Source organism: Scaptodrosophila lebanonensis, unplaced genomic scaffold (genome assembly GCF_003285725.1).
Source record: "Scaptodrosophila lebanonensis strain 11010-0011.00,11010-0021.00 unplaced genomic scaffold, SlebRS2 tig00001412-arrow-pilon, whole genome shotgun sequence".
NCBI classification, from domain to species: domain Eukaryota; kingdom Metazoa; phylum Arthropoda; class Insecta; order Diptera; family Drosophilidae; genus Scaptodrosophila; species Scaptodrosophila lebanonensis.
This window is the reverse complement of record NW_022060739.1, coordinates 5,692,765-5,714,111: the sequence shown is the minus strand read 5'-3', so window position 1 is coordinate 5,714,111 and position 21,347 is coordinate 5,692,765. Positions and strand designations below refer to the sequence as shown.

At 36.4% G+C, this 21,347-nt stretch overlaps 2 protein-coding genes across 2 annotated transcripts; both read left to right on the top strand.

Annotated features, from left to right (window-relative positions):
- Positions 1 to 398: 398 nt before the first annotated feature.
- On the top strand, positions 399 to 20,026 carry LOC115631597 (UPF0047 protein YjbQ-like). The gene is made up of 4 exons (XM_030528397.1): positions 399 to 606; positions 14,707 to 14,761; positions 14,827 to 14,908; positions 16,161 to 20,026. The coding sequence occupies exons 1-4, from the start codon at positions 399 to 401 to the stop codon at positions 16,374 to 16,376; spliced, it is 561 nt and encodes a 186-aa protein (XP_030384257.1). The 3' UTR covers positions 16,377 to 20,026.
- On the top strand, positions 16,982 to 20,026 carry LOC115631596 (lateral signaling target protein 2 homolog). Its single transcript, XM_030528396.1, has one exon. The coding sequence runs from the start codon at positions 17,001 to 17,003 to the stop codon at positions 18,375 to 18,377; it is 1,377 nt and encodes a 458-aa protein (XP_030384256.1). The 5' UTR covers positions 16,982 to 17,000; the 3' UTR covers positions 18,378 to 20,026.
- Positions 20,027 to 21,347: the final 1,321 nt, after the last annotated feature.

The window sequence follows — 21,347 nt, the reverse complement described above, 5'->3', positions numbered from 1 at the left end:
CGTCCACAAAACCATCGACGTCCAGTGCTGCTGCTGCTGCCGCCGTCGCTGCTGCTGCCACAAGCTCGTCCACTTCCGCCGCTGCTGCCGCTGCCAACAACAGCAACACCGCCAAGGTCAGAGCCCAACGCCAGACATCGACGCAAAGTCCACCGCCAACGGCAGCAGCGGGTGTGGGAGCGGGCGGAGCAGTCACGACGAGCACACGCAGCGGCGGACGCAGCGGTCAGCGTCGTCGCAGTAGCAGCAGTAACCCACACGCCGGCACAACGAAAGCGACCAGCGGGAGCGGTGGAGCTGGCGGCGCCGGCGGTGGTGGCGGTGGCGGCGCGTCGGCCAACATTAAGCAGAGCGTCAGTCGCAATAGCAACATACGGAGCTCCTCGTCCAACAGCACCATGGCGTCGGCCAATCATCGCGGCGGCCGTGGCGGCGGTGGGGCCGATATTGCCGGCACCGCGGCCGGCTTACAAATTGGTTCCGCGTGGTTTCAGCGCAAGATCAATCTAAGGCCACAGCATCGAGGTGTTCATTTAGTCACAGAGGAAATACTCAGACAGATGCCAGAGCTGGCGCATTTCTCTGTGGGATTATGTCATATGCAAAGTGAGTACACTGAGAGAAATACAATAAACTCTATAAACTGAGAAGAGTCACAAATGTTTAGCATTCTAAAGCGTTAAAAAAAATGGGAATTTTATATAAAACCACAATTTATATAAAAATTGGTTTAATAATGAATAATTTATATTAAATCAACACTTTCTTGTACATTTCGAGTCGCTTGTATACTTTAAATGTTTGAACTTTGGTTTAAAAAAAAAAACGTACTTAAAATGCTTTTAAAACCAATAATTTGAACATGAGCTTGTCTGCATAGCGGCTTAAATTATTCACATACTTGTACGTTAGGTGAGTCTAGATCTAGTATATGCATGTACATATATCTAGATCGACAAAAGGACAATACTTACAGTTCTAGCTTTTACTCTAAAACGTTTTAAATTCCTTAAAAAATAAGTATAAAGCCACACATTCTTAAATTGTAAACTAAAATTAAACAAAATGCTTACCAAGTTTTTACACATGCCGATTAAACTTCCAAACGCAATAAATTGTGTATTTGATACCAAATGGCAAAATCTCTTCAGCAAATAATCCGTAAAGAGGCCCGACTTATACATAGAATTTCCGGTATGTTTCCGGTTCTTGTTCTATTTATTTGGTTTCTAACTATCTTCATATTCGATATGGTTCTTCCTATTTCATAACGATTAGTTACAGCGTGCGTTAAATATGCTGAAAAATCAATTTTTGTATGGGATCCAACAATCCTGGATGCAGTTTGTCAACGAGCTTGGCCTTAAAAAAATCATTCCATACGCCCCATACGTCATCAGGGCAATAAGAGAAATGTATTGTGAGAACAGAATAACAGCCAGTCGTAACGAGAAATAGCAAAACAGCAACTCAAACTTAAGCCTTATAAGCTGCAAAAAGTTTAGCTTCTCAAAGGATGACAACAAGGACTTGTTATTTTTCTTCTTTTCTGACGAGTCAAGCAGACACTGCGTCGAAAAATTGCTGCCAAGTGCCGCAAATCTTCACTTTACGGTTTAGGTCTCTTCCCTAGAGAGCGTATACATATAGTTAATCATTTGATGTTGAGATAAAAAAAATACGTGTACGGATTATTTGTGTATGTGGTATTTAAAGTAATTTGGAATTTATCTACCATCCCCTTTTCGGTCTGAACCTATATAGGTTTATAATCTTGCTATCAATGGCGACGTGATATGTTTCTTGTGTGTTTGTGCTTGCCCCGTTTGCACAGTACTATGACAAGATGCTGCATTATCGATGCTATGAAAATGATGATGATAATGAAGATAATGATTACCCTTATGCAAATGCTTAAATGTCAGCTAATTGTGTGCCAACTGGCTCTGTCCGACTGTTGTTCTGGCTACTCCCACAGTGCCTGAGGACAGCGCCTGAGTTAGACGGTCGACCAGCTAGCTATCCATCTAGTTTTTTTCCTTTCGTTTTTTTCTTCTTTTTTTTTTTTTGTTTGTTTGCAATGTTCCCATTTCCATGCCACTCATTTTGGTCTCACATTTCGTGTCTGCGCTTTAATCTGTGCAGTCCACACAACGCTCTGACACCACCCCACCACTATCCACCAGCCAGCATCCACAAGCCTCCAGCCTCCAGCTTAGTTTTCTGTGAAGCTTGGGGAATTCGCGTTGGCAGCAGCATCAGCAGCGGCATTTAGTGGAAAGTTCACTTCAACAAACAACAAGCAGAGAAGCTAAAAATAACAAAAAAGAAAAAATAAAGTAATAATAAAACGGAATACTAACAGCATGGCGAAAATAAAAAATTCTGTCGAATTTAGCCGAAAGTTGCATTCGTTTCTCTCACATACTATATACAGATACGAATATTTAAGTTTTTATACATAAATGTATGTACATCCAAATACACACCGCTGAGAGTTTCTTTTTTGTATTAGCAAGGAACTGGGTTAAACTACATATAGCAAATAGAATGACCAGGCAGCCACCCATCAAACAGCAATCTTCGTCCTTTGCCCATTATCCATTGTGTCGTCTGTCTGCCCATTTTACTGCTCGAATTTGTTAGGTGCCGGAAAATTCGTTGACATCGAGGGAAAAAAGGGCTGCTGAAAACGATTTCCAATCACACACTAATACGTTGCAACATGATCCACATAAGACTCGTACTACATATTTCGTAAATAGAATCAATCGAATTGGTCGCTTAATTCTATGACTTCAGAGGGGAGATTGAGTTTAAACAAATTAAAGTACAGGCAGACATATAAAACGAATGTGTCATGAAATTAATTTTATTTTATGCCCAATGCAATAACAATGCTGTGCAAAACGAAAAATACACAACTATTATTTATATTTACTTTTTGAAAGCTAAGTAGTAAAGAGATTTGACGAGTAATTTAAGTGTTGTGAACTTAAGTTCTTCAAAACAATAAGCTGAATTAATTTTCTGAGTGTCCAGTTAAATGCGTGTGCGACAACTTTTCGCTGCTCCTTTTCTAACACTAAATTCAATTATAATATTGCGGGTTAATCAGCTGGTTTAATGATATTTTCGTCCCAATATACATACATATATCATACTAGCTCTTACCGTTTGGGCTGTGCGTTGATTGCACATAGCTCTTCGTGTCCAGATTTTTCCACGGGAAAATCCCTATAATTCTGGCCCCAGGAAAAATAGCGTAAAAGCAAGTAAAATACAGTTTTTCTTGTATACAAACTAAGTTTGAAGTTAATCGAATGAAAATTGTAGATTTTTCATACAAACGTTGAAGCTTGTTTACCCCACTTTGAGCTCGAATTTTCCAAAATCCCTTCATAGTGCTCTCTTTCACTGTGAGAGGGATCTTGTATATATCTTATTAGTAACACTGAAACACTTTCAAGAAAGACTTGTTTTGGATATGAACACAAACTCTTTCTTTCCATTAAAAAACCGTGGTCTTAAGAACCCAACCCATGAAAGTTGTTGTGAAATAATTGATATGTCATGTTTGAATGGTAAACTTTGGAAGCCAAATACTTATAACTTCTATTCTACATTCATCCTCCTCATCAATTTATTGAAATGTATGCTATATAGAAATAATAACTAAACAATATTCACAAAATAAAAGTAGCAACCCAAATGGGGAAATATATCACATTATCTAGCCGGTAAAAGGTTATTATTTTGTGATGTAGTAGTATTTATCAGTAAGATTCGATGAATCGATGTTTCCAAACTTTTGATAACAGCTAAAAATTCCAATCTTTGTTCTTAGACTAGTTTTCGTTAAACGCAGTTTAAGTTCAAATAACCTTATCAAACCATAATTAAACCATTCCTCAACTTTCTGAGTTGTGCCGAATTTGGTTTTTGCTTTGTTTATGCATAATCTTTGTTGGTTTGGCTTGGAATGTTTATTGGAGCATTGGGATTGCGTTGGAATATGAGATGGTGGAGTGGCTGCATTTCTTGGTTTATTTAGGAGCTATCTTAAAAGGAATTTATGGTCCTACTTGCTTTTGCAGTTCCACCAACTAATTCTAATCCATAGTGCGCTTCTTAATCGCAAACTTCTAAGAATCTCCACATGCCTATGGCTCTCACAACTTGCAGAACATCGACTTTTGAATGCCTTCAATGGCAGAGAAGTTGCCCGAAAGCTGTTTTGTTGACAGTTCGCATTACAATGCCAGGACGCGCGCATAGTGAGCCCAGCGATGGGTGGCTGGAAGGACGAGTCGAGCGGCATGTTCAGACATGAGCAAATAAATAAAATCGCATCATAAAAGCACCAAGTTGTGGCAGCACAGTTAGGACGAAAAGTGAAAAGCAATCGTTGTCGTCGTCTTAGTCGTCCTGTTCATAGTCCTCCTTGGCCCGCACTCTCCATTCTCCTTGTCATGGCTTCTGGCTATAGCGTGTGAATGCTCGACGCAAACTCTGAATCGCCCGCTTTGGGTGGCGAGCAAATCGTCTTAGAAAGCAATGCAGCAGTCTTTATTATTACGACGTTTCTGCTTTTTTTCATTTCTGTCTTCCTTCAGAGCTCCCTCCCTCTCTGGCGCTGTCGCTGTCACTGGCCGTGCCACTATCTCCCTCTCGCTCTTTGCCAAATCAAAAGCACGTGTGTTTGTTATGCCAGCAAGAGGACCTCTCCCCAACAACCGTCTCACGACCGACCCCAATGAATCTCTGTGCGTGTTTGTTGTTGTCTGTGTGTATTTTTGTATGCGAGTGTGTGCGTGTAATTGTGTGTGTGTGTGTGTGTCTGTGTGTGTGTGTGTGTATTCTTGGTATTGTGAACTGTAAGCGGAATCTAATTGAGGTCAAGACATGTTTATTGATTTTCTTAAAAGGACTTCCTAATTAGAAACACTTTACTAAATGTGCGAACCCAATCCAAAAAATATATATACATATATAAAGTAATATGCAACAACAGATGCCATGCAAAATATAAACATGAAGTCAAGAAAACCCTGAAACAAATGTGTATTCACAAAAAAAACAGTTTGTCAAAAGCAAATTTGCACGTGACTAAAAAATATTTATTCTTTATCTTTCCATCTCCAAATCACACTTGTGTTCGATTGGAAATCAAAAATATTTTAATACGGAATATGACTATAACGGCATAGATTTCAAAATTATTTACTAACTACTTATTATGTCAAAAAACATATCGGCATAGGTTTAAATTTTCTGTTCATTGCAATTTCGACATTAAAGTTAAGGCTTACAAAAATAGGAAAATGGCTTACGAGGAGATTTTTTTGCCCTCCAGTCGCACAACAAATTTTTGAGAATTGTACGCCGTTCTCTAAACATAAATTTGTTATCCCCAAAACATTAAACATGTAAACATTATGCATGAAAATTGTATAGTAACAAGATTTACTAGACTTCGTTTTTTTTATACAAATATATGTAAGTCAGAAATTTATTGAATTGCAGTTTTATTTTCGTCACTAAATATACTGGTGGACTTGAAAATAATTTAAAATGTGTATTGCATTACATTTTAGAAGTAGCTTTTCAAAAGTAAATCAAATAACAGAAAAATAATTTTAGTATAGAGTTCCTATTAGTTTTAATTCAAATAGCATTAAATACGCTTCATTTACATGCAAATTATTTGTCTCTCCAAGCGCATCTCTAGTATTTTATCCCATCAAACATTTTTCATATTGATTCTTGGAAAGGCGAATGAACCAATTAAAGTGCATTAAATATAAGAATGTAGAAATGTCAAATTTTCAAACACGACCCAATTATATGGTCCTAAACAAAATCAATACACAAAATATAAAAGAAATGTAAAAGCTGACAAAATCATTTATGATGTCTTTAAAGACACAAAAACAATATTTAAGCCCTGTAAAAACAATTTTTTTACAAACTGTATGAGCACATACCACCCAACAACTGTTGTCTGAAATGTGAGGCAAAAAGTTAATTTAAAAAGAGGAAAAAGAATTATTTCAAAGCAACCTTGCCATATGTTGTTGTCTTTTAGTATTGACCTCAATACCGTCATTGTTTCTATGGGGAAATGCACACACACACACACACACACACATACACACAGACATATCCACATACAAGCTTACAGGATAACAAACAAACAAGCCAAGCCGTAGGGCGAACGTAACGGTAACTTGTTAAATAAAATGTATTCAAAGAAAATATAATAAAATGGGCGAGGAAGCGGTAAAAATGACTTACTGATGCAATGAAATAGTTTTTGTTTTTAATATTCACATATATATGTACATGTATATCGAATATATGTACATATGTAAATATATTTGGCACAATACCGCACATATTTGTCCATTTACCAATACACGGAAAGGCAGAGAAACAAACACCAAGCAACAATGGCACAGCAATTGCCAATGTATAGAAAAATTTGCAATGAAAACAACAGGAAGGGTGTCGAAAAACTGCTTGATGATGGAAGAACATTTTAGGCATTTTATAAATCATATATCTTGTGGAATATTTCAAGGGAAATTGCTAAGAGGTGGTAATTAACTCTCCATTAAAGCGCATAAATTTGCAGAAGTTCGTAGGCAGGAAAGAGCCAAATGGTTATGAAGCCTTTTGAAACCAAAAACAGTCACAAAATCTGAGTAATTAAAAAACTAACCTAGACAACACGACTTTATGTTTATGTTTTTATTTAAATAATCTAAATGATGAGATTTCTTCTTAATTTCTTAGTTAAGAGAACTAAAAGTTTGGAATTATTTTCAAACCTACCTGTTAACAATATACTTACATGGTATATCGCTTTTGTTAAAAAAGGAATTTATATGTTTATCATCAGTTTGTTAGTAAAGCTCATAATTACTGAATTTCATAGAATTTATCTAAACTGGTAGAAGAAACCATATCGTTTTTTAATCAAATATTTAAAAGATTGAAGGCATGACTATATTTTAAAAATTATTATAATAACAACGCAAAATACAATCAACTGAATGAGTCAATACCTGAAAAAATGATACCAACCTCTGCTTAGAAGATTCCAGCTAAGGCTGATAAATAATTGCTTAAATAAAATAAAAACGATTAAAATAAAAATGAATATTAGAACCCATATTTTAAAAGTTTTTCATGTGAATAAAAAAGAATGTTTTTAAAAATGATATCACAACTATTTAAAATTAATCTAACAATTAACCGAGCATGGTGCTTCGAAATATTTAAACTTGCATTTCATTTTAGTTCACGATTTTAAATATTTATGAAATGACATGAAAATTATACAAATTGTTTAATTAATTTGGCTAATATAGATTCATGGAAAGTTACGTTTTATTTTTCGATAGAGCAACAGTATATCAACAGATTATCAAAGAAGCAATTAAATACATATACTATACAAGTATATCTATGTAGTTTGAATTGTAAGCTGCGTGCTCCCTCTTTTGACAAATCGTTACCAATTCCACGCTGCTGCTTTGAAACACTTCATAGCAGCAATTTGCTTTATACGCTGTAATCGCAAGATCATATAAATTGTTCAACTTCAATTTATAACCCCAGCATATTTTTCAAAGCCACCACAGTGTGTTTTGGTTCGAAAAAAGGAGCAGCGGCGTCACCAAATAAATCAACAAAACCTAAAGCGAGCGAAGCGAAGCTATCGCTATTCCTTAACATTTACAGCTAAGTGTGTGTATGTGGGTGGATGCTAACCCAGTAGGAATTGCCTTTCAATCCAACTTTCAATCGTTTTCACAAGATCATAATATGAACAGAACATTCCTGCTACAAAAAGTATGTGCTGCCTAACTTTGCAAATTATGTAGGCATTCTTGCCCATTTCCTTTTTGGAAAACAAGGCATTTTGATCCTTTTAAGTACTAAACAAACTGAAGAAAACAGAACGTATAAACATACAATATATTTATAAAAGCAAAACAATCAGTCGTTCGGTTTTTACTTTTCATCCATAGATAAAAGTTTGAACACAATTATGTTATTATTGCATTGTTCAACTCATCTAATCGTAATGACCTTTATCAAAATCCTGGTGGCCCATTTCCGTGTTGGAAAACAAGGCATTTGGATCTTTTTAAGTACTAAACAAACTGAAGAAAATAGAACGTATAAACATACAATATATTTATAAAAGCAAAACAATCAGTCGTTCGGTTTTTACTTTTCTCTCCTATACAAAAGTTCTAACACAATTATGTTATTATTGCATTGTTCAACTCATTCAATTCTAATCGTAATGACCTTTTTCAAAATCCTTCTGGGTATTGTTCTCCTTTTTGCTATTCGTGTGACGGTAAACGAAGGCGGCGAAACACACACCAGTAGAAATAATAATAATAAAAAATAGGAAAAATGAGAAACGAACGACGACAAACAAAACCAACAAAATATAAAAATGAGCCATGTGTGTGTCATACTTTCTTTTCTTTTATTCGTTCGCTGGGGTCGTTCGTGTTAGGTCGTTTGGTGGGTTGATGGGTTGGTTGCTTGGTTGGTTGGCGCGTTGCTTCTGGCCGCTGTTTCCGACGCCTTCCTCTTAGCATTAAAATTGCTCGCTTATGAGCCGAAAATGCTGCGCTGCCAATAAATCAATATTATTTATGCAAAAAGCGACAACGACAATGGAGACGGCGACTAAAACAAAAGGAAACCAACACCAATAAATATTTGCGTTTTGGCCTGAAAACTTGAACTAGTTTCTGTGTTTTGCGGTGGTTTTGCTGCTCAGCTTCTACCTTCTACCTGCCCAGCCTGGTCAACCACAACGCCATTTTCTTTCAACCTTTTTTTTGCGCCTGAGCGTATGCAACGATTAATTTTTGACCACCATACCGTACAATAAAATATAAAAAAGGCAGCAAAGCTTGTAATAAGTTTTATGAATTTAAGCACACAACAACGTAATATTATGTAATATGCATACAAATACATAAACAGACGTACAGACGTGCCCACACGCGCATTTGCCGCATACAGATACGCTCAACACCCACACAGATATGCATATCTATAGAATATATGTATGTGTATGTGTATGTGTGTGGTAGCATATGAATGAAACATAACCAACCGCAAGTCCATTGTTAAACATTAGCAGCAGCCCAGACGTTTGTGGATGTGTGCGTGCGTGTCTGCTTAAACACATACACACGTACATATGCATGCGAGTATATCTGTGAAGCTGCGTGTGTGTTTGTATGTATGTGAGCTTTGTGCGCTGTCAGAATGTTTGACTTTGTATAATAAAAAGGCCTCTTTAAAAACATTAGCAACTTTTGTAGTGCCTAAGCGTCTCTGCTGAATATACATACATACACGCATACTCACATATTTATATAAGTATGTATGTATGTACACATACATATGCATGAAAGATGAGGTAGGCATGCCACCACCCCTCGTTTATGCAGTGGTTCGTTCGCCTTGTCGCCTACAAGGCAACAACAACATCAGCAGACAAGCCAACAGTCGTACAATATGCCAGCTGCTACTCAACACTGAAAGCTACACGGTGAGAAATGATAGAGCTAGTATGGCAAGTGGTACGAGCAACACGGACGAGAAGGATAGAGTCGGTTTATCTTGAAGCAAAGAAACTTAATGTCTTACTCACTGTCTTATATTCGCAGCCAAGATTAATAATTCTCCAAATTAAACTACCGAATTTGATAATTGTCCAAGCTAGGACAGATCTTAAATAAAAGATTAAAGATTTAAAAAAATATATATGTATACACCTAATACTGTTTTTACACGGTCTTTTTTTATACGATTTTGATATAACACGCTTTAACAAGAGAGAACGCTACAGTCGAGCAAGCCCGACAGTGTAATACCCTGTACCCAGGTAAACTTCCGTCACTGAGTTATATGCGCCCAAAGCAGCAGCAAAAAGAGGAAGAAGAAGAGCGAACTTGTTGCTGCAGTTTGGTGGGGTTGTACTGGCGAGAATTTGTTTCGCTAATAACTTTTCTTAGAATTGACCGAATTGAACAACATTTTAAACAACAGTAGACAATTATATATAAATTATGTGTGCAAAGTTTGGTTTAGGTAGCATTTGAAATGTGGACGCTATTGCCGAAATTCTGTAGCGGGGGAAGGGGGGGGAAATTTAAAAAAATAAAATAAACTCGTCCTTTCTCGGACCTAGGAGAATCTGGATGCCAACTTTGGTTATTCGAACTTTTATAGTTTCTGAGATCCTTGCGTTCATCCAGACGGACGGACAGACGGACATGTCTAGATCGATTTCTCTCGTCATGCTGATTCAGAATATATATACTTCATGGGGTCGGAGATGCTTCCTTCTGCATGTTACATACTTTGCACAAACCTAATATACCCTTTTTACCCTACGGGTACAGGGTATAAAAATTGCATATATAATTCTTTAGAGATAAGAAACCAATCACCTATTTTTGCATATACTCCGTGTCTTTTTTTACACGGTTATATCTGGAACCAATTTCAGTGTATACATACATATTCGTAGTTTTACACACCGTTTAAGTTCAACAAGCTATAAAAATGTGTATCTAACAACTTCTTGCGCAGCGAGAATAGAATATAAAATAAACTTGAAATTGCTAATTATTCTTGAACTATGGAAAGAACTTGACTTTATTTTGTAAGTTCGCAATGAGTCGAAAACAAATCTTATTCCTTTTGATGCTTGATAAGGGCGTTGACGTCGATGGATTCCATAATTAATTAAAAGGGGATTTGCTCAAATGTTTTTATACCAAATCTGGTATTCTTTAAACGAGGACGAGGCTTACAAATCTTGCTTTCTGATATTTTGACTTTATAAATCAATTATTCAATAACAAATTTGAAACACATTAAGTATGCTCGTGCACTTTTTTTTCTCAGCGTGTATCTCAACGCTTATTAGCGCTCCTGGCTGCCATCATCTTATTCACCTTACAAATACATATTTATGCGTGTGTGTGTGTGTGTTACCAGCACTTGCCACTAAACTTTTGCCGTAGGCAAACACACATATATACATATGTACATATATACATAAAGATATACAGCCACAAAGCCCACAAGCTAAATCATATTATAGCCACCGACATCGCGCCATTGCAAACGTTCTTCCGTTTGTCTGTCGGCCATCCTGCTCGGTCGGTGCCGCCTCGTCCGTTTTGTGGAAATTTGTATTTGCTGGGCCGGCAAAAGTGTCAGTTGAGTATCCCAGGCGGATGCGCGAGTTTAGTGTACATGAAGTTATGCATTTCCCCAGTGATCTAGTTGGCCTTATTAGACCAAACGACGAACACGCCAACGCACTTGCAATCCTTTAGGTACTCGTATATATGTTACATACTATACATACATATGTACAAGTAGGTACAAATATGTTGCCGTATTAACATATTTAAAACGACATTTGACTACCATATGTATAAACTAACGTATTTATGTGGCTACATCTGCGAGTACATTTATAGGAAGCAAAGGCCGTCAGCTGGCAGCTAACTAATTGCGGTTGTTTAATAATTCGCGACCTAAGAGGGCAGCACCAACTAGCTGACTGCCAGCCGGAAAGCCTCACTGTGGTTGCAAATTTCAAGCTAGCAAGAGAGTGGCTAACTGGCTAAAAGAGCAGATTCAAAGTCCCAAAAAAATTAATTTAAGTAACAATGGTCGTGCACAGCTGCTGTAAATTAAATTCCTTGATTAAAAACGTGGGAATTCTTGACCGCGACGTAACACACCGGACTAGATTAGCGCCCCACCCCAACCCCTGATTTGTTGTATTAATTTTGTTTCTTTATTCAGTTTATTGTAATCAACTGATTTCCTTTTTAAAGTTGTCAATCATTATTCCAGTTTAATTTGCTTTTATTTATTTATAGTCGTTAACTATAAATAAAATATATTGTTATTGAAAAACCCAAAAATTCTTTAACGAATAAAAAATATTGTCAGATATTATTATAACTTGGACAATCTTTCAACCTTACTCGAATATTGCATTGAAAAACTATATAAATTTAATACTATTTATTACATACAAAGAAAAAAGGTTCGAAAGAAAAATAACAATTATATGAAATATTCAATTTTCAGTCCAATCACTATAATTGTACATTGAGTTAAAAAAATGAAATTTATGAAATCCACATCGAATATATGTATATTCACCGCTTGTTTACTCAAAATCTTCCTCCCCAGAAGAAACTTTTTGCCTAAAATGCAAAATAAAAGAAACTTGGCGAAGAAAAATGTTGTTTAAAGAACTAAATTAAATACATATTTTTCTAGCGCTCAGGTTTTTCAGACAGACAGGCTCAACAGTAAGGAAAACTTTCTGAGTTTCACAGAAGAAAATAATCCATAAACACTGTGGCTGCTTGCTAGTACAACTTTTCCAGATAATCGTAGAAAAATGCTATCCAAATCCAGAATATATGTATTTTAAACCTCAAATACATTACATCATTTTTTGGCTCTTGGGCTGCTTTACTAGTTTTCCTAATTCTTATAAATTAATTGCTATTTAGAAATCAACTTACTTTTAACAAAGAAAAAACTTAAATCGCTGAAGAATAATCAATTTAAGGAAAGCAAACTAAAGTACAGTGATTGATTTACAATTTGGCTTCATTCTAATTTAATTTGTCACCACTGTGCGACGTCTGCCCAAATGTCTATATCAGTTTTTAATCTATATCATTGCCTTCCGATGCAATCAATTTGCGAAATTTCTATGACCCGACCTCTCGCAACGAACCAGACGGAACTGCATTGTTTTCTGTCCTTTTCGACTGTCACTTTCGAGCTCGTTTTCATTGTCGTTGTCTGTTTGTTTGTACCTTTGTAGATGTGTACGTATGTGTGTGTGTGTTTGTTTTGCGCTTTCTGTCTAATATTTAAATTCTTGATGCCATTTACACATGTCCGACATGACATAATCGTTTTTGAAATTATTTAGAAAGGAAATGTGCTTTTGTGTTGGCCCACAGCTTGGACATAAACATTGGTAAACATAACACACATATGTACATAAGCACACACACACTCACTCATTTACTTACTCACACCTCTATATACGAACAAGTACACACATTGCCCATAATTGTAGGCCTAACGTCCATATTTGTTGTGCTTCTGCTTCCGCTTCTTCTATTTGCTGTTGAGCCTGTGTGTTTGTTGCGTTGTAGTCATTATTGTTGTGTGTGATGTGTTTGGGGGCCCCCTAAATTACAACTCAGGGATTTGATAATAAACTAATTTTCGCTGTGCTGCTGCCTTTTTGGTGTCTCTTTTATTCATGAATATGCAATTAGTGTGCAAATTTAAGTGTTTTGTGGTATGTTTCTATTTATTATTTACACTAAATGTGTTTTAAGTAAATAGTGTGCATTCAATTTGTTTGAAACGCTTGTCTTCTGTGCTATATGTATGAATATATATATATAAATAAACAGTATATATATTCCACCTTAACGAATTAAGCTCAGCACAAAAGTAGGCAACACTTTCCTTAGAGCTGTGCCTTACATAGTCCAATGGGGAAGAATTGACTTGCATGTATCCTGAGTAAACTTTAAAATACAAATTCAACTTTAAAAGCTTTTTTAAAACTTTTACAAGATTATGCCTAAATATATTTTATGACTTCCAAATACTCACAAGATGCCTTAAATTCATTTAATTTAATGAGAAACCAATATAAAAAGTAAACTCTATAAATATTTGGTGTTTTTTTGCACCTTAAATGTTGTAAAATAATAGTCTAATATATTAAATATAACAAACTGGTTTGACTTGCGCTTAAAAAATAATTAAATTTTAAATATTTAACATTTTCTTGAAATATGCGCAGCTTACATTAAAATGTTGCTATGTAAAGATTAGAGTAAAGGTATATTGAAACTGTAATGGAATTTTATATAGTCCGTTTCATTATCTCACTTCTAAGAAAAAAAATGCAATGACTGAAGCTGATATTAAATTTTCTTAAACATACTCGTCACAATATGTTCAACAGCTGTTGAATTTCCCCATAAAACGCTACTAAATTATAGAGAAATTTATGTTTGCAAATTATATTTCGATTAAAAGATTATCAATTTGTCTGTATTTTTCATAATTAAAAGTGCTTTTAGAATATTTGGTAAATGTCCTCCTTCCCTGATCAACAAATACGAGTATATTTTTGCCTTTAAGAGAAAGTGGTTCAACTTTGTAGGTACATTGTACAAATTCCATGATGCTTATCACAATTGTGTTGTCATAACAAATTAAAATGTAATTGAAAAATGTAAAAATAATGCATATACCGAATAGCTCAACAAGCGTGTGCATTGGCCATTAAAATGCAACTCTCGCCACATAGCTTACTAATTAATTTAATAAACATTATGTTTGCTCACAACTCAATCGAAAATGCATTGCTTGCATTAACTTGAAGCTAATCGCCACAGATCAGCCAAGAGTTGGTTATTCGTGCTGGTCTAATTGGCGCCAAGTGTTGGCCAAAGGCGTGTCTGAAAAATGTTTGCTCTGCACTTTTTTTTCTTTCTTCATCTTCTTTATTATCTCCCATTTACAATCATAATTGACGCGTTTTTCATTTTATGCTCTTTCTATCTATTACCCTTGCAGTACTTCACACTTCGGCGAGTTTAGCGTTAAACGAAAGCTGGGATCCAGACGTCAGGTAAGCGCGAAACGGCAATTATTCACGATTTTTACCAATAATCCCCAATTTTGCACAAATTGCAGAGACGACATGGAAATGATGTTGAATAAAATTGTTCCCGAAGGTTTACCCTACAGGCATTCGTGCGAAGGCCCCGATGATATGGTGAGTGTGAAATCTAAAAACTAAAATAAATATAAAGGAAAGTCGTAAAAGTGAGCAATGATTTACAAAAGCTGAGCTACATTTAAGTTTAAAGTAGGCTTGAAGAGGTCCCCCACGCTGTAGAAAGAACAAAGAATTTGTTAGATAACTCAATGTTTGTTGAGAATGGCGCTTTGGTGGATGAATAATTTCTGTACATAATCTGACATTATTGTACTTCTGTACTACAGTAAGGTTCACTCAAAATACCTTAGTCAAGATACAATAGCCAATAAATAACTTTTTCATTACCATTTCAATACAAGATTGTGCTCTTTTTGTATTATTTTTTATTTCGGCCTACCTGATGCCAATTTTTGCCACAACTAACCAAAAGTAAAAAGAAGAAGACCAACTTGTTGACAGACTTAAGTTTTAACTTAAGTTTAGTATAATTTTGAAATATGTACAATATCTTTATGGGAAATCGTAAATTGAATATGTTATTCGCTGGCATATCAGCTTACTTCGAATTCGTTTGAAATATCAGAAAACTGTCTCTAAATATATATAGTAGAAGCGTTTAAAGAACATTTATAATGATAAGTTCTTGAGTTCTAGAATTGAATTCTCCGATCAAACTTCCCAATATCTTTCCATAACCTACTTGTATGAAAATAAAAAAGGATATTAAAAAAAAGAAGAATAAAAGATTATTTAGTGATTGAACGCCAATTGATTGAACAATATCTTTATAGGAAATCGAAAATTTAATATTTATTCGCTGGAATATCAGCTTACTTCGAATCCGTTTGAAAGATCAGAAAACTGTCTCAATAAATATATATGTAGTTTAAAGAACGTTTATAATGATAAGATCTTGAGTTCCGGAGGGCCGACAGAACTAGATTTCAATTCTCCGATCAAACTTCGCAATATTTTTCTATAACCAATGAAGATAAAAAGGAAAATTAAAAAAAGAACGAATGATGTTGCACTAGGAAATAAATAATAATAAAATATTTAGGGATTGAACGCTCAAATATAAATTCTTCAACCTTTTCACAGTTCTTCAATATGTCCGACAATAATATTATAACTTAAAGCTGATAGTTAAAGAAAATATTTAAAAAGTAATGCGTTTCATAGAACAGTTTTGGATCACTTTTACGACACAGTTATATATTTTTGCAGCATCTTCATTTATGTTGCACCTTTTTTTCTGAATGCAACAAGTATATTGATTTCCATTTCGTTGTATCTATCTATTTAGCCCGCGCACGTGAAGGCCTGCTTTCTTGGTAGTTCATTGACAATCCCCATTACTGATGGCAAACTATCGCTGGGCACATGGCAGGGCGTTTGGCTGTGCGAGCATCGCGATCAGGCCGGCTCGAGGAAACTGGTCATCACACTGACGGGTTGTCCGCGCGAGCAGGCACGCAGTCCGCTGTCACCCGTCTCGCCGATTGCGTCGACATCCAGTTAGGGAAGGCCTCGCTCCACCCGCGACAGTCGGTAATCGCGGGGGAGCGACAATAATGACATCATTTCGTCGAGGAGGTTAATTTTACAAAAGAATTTAGCTAAAGCAACAGCGCAGCAGAGAGCAGCGGCGGTCATAGCGGCCGGACATGGAGCGGGTGTCGCTTTGGGGTTACCCGCGGTACGTGCGCCGGACACGAAGACCGGACGTTTGCTGCTCCGACAGAAATTGCATTTGAATCTGAATTTGAATGTAACGGAAACTTTAAAGGATGGCGTTGATATTGATGTTGATGAAGATGTCTATGATGATGATGATGATGACAATGATGATAATGACAATGCTCAGGGCAGTGGGCGTGGTCGCAATTATGATTATAATGATGATGATGATGTTGGTGATAATTTAGAAACCGTCACAACAGTGCCTCAACAACCTAAACAACAACTACAGCAACAAGAACAACAACAACTAAGACATAAGTTCAACGCAGCAACAACATCAGAAGCATCAGCAGTTACAACAACAACAGCAACAACTACAGCATCCAGATCATCTATAGCAGCAGCATCAAGCGCCTTGGCTAAATTTAATCGCATCATCGATAGCACCACTGTGGATCAGGCCATGCAGCCGCCGACGCCGCCAACGCTGTGCAGCGCAACGCTGCAACAACGTCTGGCCATGGCCTATCCAGAGTTGATGCCACAACAGCAACAACAACAACAGCAAGATGTGCGCAAAATTAACAACCTCACCCATACAGGTCGCAGCGCCGCCGTCGCCGTGAGCACTCCATTAACATTGCAAGCACCGAACACAAAAGCGACGACGACCGCGCTGACAGCGCGCAGCTCGAAAATGTCCCGCGGGGAATACCAGGCATTGTCATTGTCACTGGAGGACAACAATGCCGAGCAGGACGTGGAGGATGCGACGATTTTTGAGCGGCACGCTGACAACGACGACGAAGACGATAATCAAATGAAACGAAATGATGTGCATTATTTGTTGAAACAGTTAAATAGTTTTAGTGATATAGAAGAAATAGAAATTGTTGATATGAAGCAAAGACAGCAGCGACATCGCGACAGCGACACCAAAACGATAAAACGCACAATGAAGGCGGCAACAGTTGCAGCAACAGCAGCAGCAGCTGCGGCAGTGGCAGTGGCAGTGGCAGCTCCACAGCAGCCACCACCACATCATGCCCATGCCCATGGCCATGGCCATAGCCATGTCCATGCACACAGTCATTCGCCGACGACCAGTTCGCTGGTTCTGTTGGCTGGCGGGGGCTCACCCACATCCACACATTCGCACAAGGGTGGAGGTGGCTGTTTGCGCCGCTATGCTTCGCTGCACCAACAGCAGCAGCATCAGCATTTGCAACAACAGCTGTTGCATGCAACAGACTCAAGTGCCGCCAGCTCAGCGCGACTGCAGTTCGATGATTATATATTTGAATCCTGCCATTATTTGGAGACAAACTATTTTGCCGCTACCTATCGCACTGCCATGGTCGAGAGCTGCTCGCATGAGTTCCGGCCCTCGACCACAACGCCAACAACAACGACAACGCGCTCGGACACCTTCGAGCTGCACGAGGTCGAGCCGCCGAGCGTTATCTGCAAGGCGGGCGCCCCAGGCCCGATCCCGACCCCAACCCCGACCCATAGAATAAAGTCGCCACCGCCCCAATACTTTCAAATGCAAACACGCATGACCAGCAGCGGGGTACAGACTGAGCTGACGGCCGAGTCGTTGGCCCAATTGAGTCACAGCCAGAGTAGCAGCAGCAGCAGTGGAGGCGGTGCCACGCGTGCCCCGCCCTTCTTCAGATGCTGCTACACGCCCATTGATCGCTGGCGTGAACGGCGACTGGTTGCCAAAAAGCAACAGCGTTCCGAGGCGCCAACGTCCAGTTCGACACAAAATCCTCAGCCTCCTCAGCATCAGCAGCAACCACAACAGCCACATAAAAATGGTGGCCATGCTGTCTGACACTGGGCGGATGGCTGGCTGGCTGGCTGAAGGGCAGGGGGTCGAAAAGGTCGGTAGCTGCAACTGATTACCATAATGAAACAAACAAAAAAAATATAATACTATGTAATGTTATAGAAGTTAATGATGTGCCTGTTTTTTGGTCGCTGTTTCATTTGCGATATCAACAAAGTATTCCATTTCGCAACAGACATATAAAAACAAAAACAAAATTCACTTTATTCATAACAACAATTTATTAATTTACATAGGCCGTGTGAAGAGAAAGCAAAACCTAATAAATGATTAATATTAAATAATGAAAACAAATATTGTACAATTTATATGCTGGCAAGTTAGTAACAATTTTTTATACACTCAACAAAGTATAACTATTAAAGCAGAAAGCAAATCAAGACGGGCTTACACACACACACAGACACACCTATCCACAACCACACTCATTCATTTACACACACACACACACAGGCAGACAAACATTTAACACTCATAGCCTAACCCGTGCAAAGTAAATCATTTGCAATTTGTATAATAAATAATAACTAACTACAAAAAAAAAAACAAACAAATCAAACAAAACACAGCAACACGAAAACAAATCAATTTAATAATACAAATAACTATGGAGTGCGAAAGCAACGCATTGAATAAAATTTGTATGCCGCGCAATATGTTTAAATAATAAGCATCAAGTATAATAATAACAATAATAGTTATGCAACAAAGAAAAATGTTAATGTTAAAAATACTGCGAGGGGAGAAATTCAAAAAATACGAAAACAATTCTTAGTGAGAACGAGAGAGAGCTTGTATAGTAAGTTTAACGTTATGAATTAAACAAATAAATAAAAATGCATAAAAAACCAATTGAATTAACGAACAAAGCATACGAAACCAGCCGAGGAAATCAGCAAACAAATCGAGACATTTCCGCATAAAAACCCAGCATTTATTTAAAGTTGAACACAAAATATTCGAAATAAATGGACAAACATTTAGAAAATTCGGTGAGATAGTTCCAGCACCAAAACTTTACTATTAAAAACCTTTTTGTTGAGTTACAAGCAGCAGTTTTAAAGAAATCCGTGAAATTTGAAATACAAATCAAACAATATTTTCCACATCAGTTTTAAGTTTTCAAAAGTTCAATCAAAGCCAAAATTCGGAACTATTAGAACATGTTTTAAAATTACAAATCACGATAAATATTTATATCTAAATGTGAATCAACAATAGTTTCGATGCAATTCGATTGGATGTCCTGCCTATAAAAAAATAAAACTGTTTCAAATCATACAAATCTTTAAGCAGTAGTCTCTTGAAAAGCTCCCAAAAAAAAATCCTCACAGTTCATATGGTCGTATGCTTTTGTAAAAATAATATTAACTAATAATTAATAGCAACAACAACAAAAAAGAGCAACAATGTCAAGTTACGCATAAATTTTAAAGCAAGGCAAATAGTAGTTAAAGCAATTGTTATACATTTAAACCGCAAATAATGATTTTTGTTACAATATGCTTCAAATATCTAAGTTGAAGTTTTTCTCCTTTTTGTATAAAGTATTTTAACAGCTACTTATAGCTAATATGAATGGTTTTACTCTGCAATTTTGTTACATGTATAATAAAGTTTTAATTTGTTGTTTACTTAATTGTTTAAGTAAAAGAATTGAAATGGAATTGTTAAACGAAATAATAGAAAAGAAAAAGGCTATACAAGCGAAGGGAATCGCATCGTAAGTTTTGGTATCAAAGCGCTGTGTTGAGGCTTGCGGCGTTGCCGTTAGCTTTCATGAACAAGTTTATGCATGTTTTCCTTTCTCAAACTCTACACATACTTATTATAGAACAAAGAGCAATATTAGTTGTTAAAAACATCCACTAATCCTGTAATTTTCTTTAGAAACGCATTCCATTATTTTCTGAACTCAACAAATAAAGGATCAGTCAATTTTGTTCGAAACGCTTAACATGGGAAAATAAACAAAAAAAGAGAGAAATATGAAAACAACATTAAATATTTAACAAATATATATAAATACACATATATATATCACTAACTTAATATATGCCTGAAGCAAAGAGACACGCATTAGTTTAAATAATAAATGAGACACAATAAAAATACAAATTGAATTTATTTAACCAAAAGTTTTTGTGTATTTAAATATTTATGAGAAGTGTGCAAAGGCGGTTTTGAGTTCAGCATTGAATTTTAAAACAAACATATGATTTTACAGCCAACCCCTTATGTGCGACCCTTTCACACACACACCTACACACACACACACTCCCACACATAGCCACACACGCATATTGGTACATAATTCATAATGCTCAAAAATGCGTAGGGTAACCGAAAAAAAACAAGAATTAACAAAAACAAAATGGAAAAAGGAAAGAGAAATTTGAACGTACTCGCAACGTTATTTCAGGTTTTTCAGCTCAGTTCTTCCAACAACAAGAAAACAAAAATCGCAATTTAACGCCGAACAGTTGAAAGTTGAATGTGCGAACTAATGGCAGCAGAAATGTTACATAATAATATATGAATAATATTAAAAAAGTATATAAATATATCTATATATATTTGAATGAAATTAAACGAAACACAGTTGAAACCAAACAAATGCCTTTTACATGCCCACACGTACACTTATTAATTAATGAAATCAACTAAAACTAAAGGTAAATCAACTCTAGGAATGGAGAAAGTTTACTAAAATGTTAAACTGTTTAACATGGCGAGCGTCTGTAAAACCACAAAACCAAATGCAAATTTATATATAAATAGATAAACAAAAAATATATCAGCATGTTGATTATGTTAATCATTCAGAACAAACAACATAAGGCATAAGTTGTTGTTATAACTGAAGAACGAGAAAAACAAACATTGCAAACACAATTTATTAAACGGAAAACTGTTAAAAACCAAACGGAACTCTGTTAAATGGAACTCTGTTAA

Bases quoted from the DNA above. Each gene is read 5' to 3' on its own strand.
- LOC115631597 (XM_030528397.1), top strand. From the start codon at position 399: ATGGCGTCGGCCAATCATCGCGGCGGCCGTGGCGGCGGTGGGGCCGAT. The intron at 14,762-14,826 runs GTAAGCGCGAAA...CACAAATTGCAG, and splicing joins AGCTGGGATCCAGACGTCAG to AGACGACATGGAAATGATGT. The intron at 14,909-16,160 runs GTGAGTGTGAAA...CTATCTATTTAG, and splicing joins GCGAAGGCCCCGATGATATG to CCCGCGCACGTGAAGGCCTG.
- LOC115631596 (XM_030528396.1), top strand. From the start codon at position 17,001: ATGCAGCCGCCGACGCCGCCAACGCTGTGCAGCGCAACGCTGCAACAA.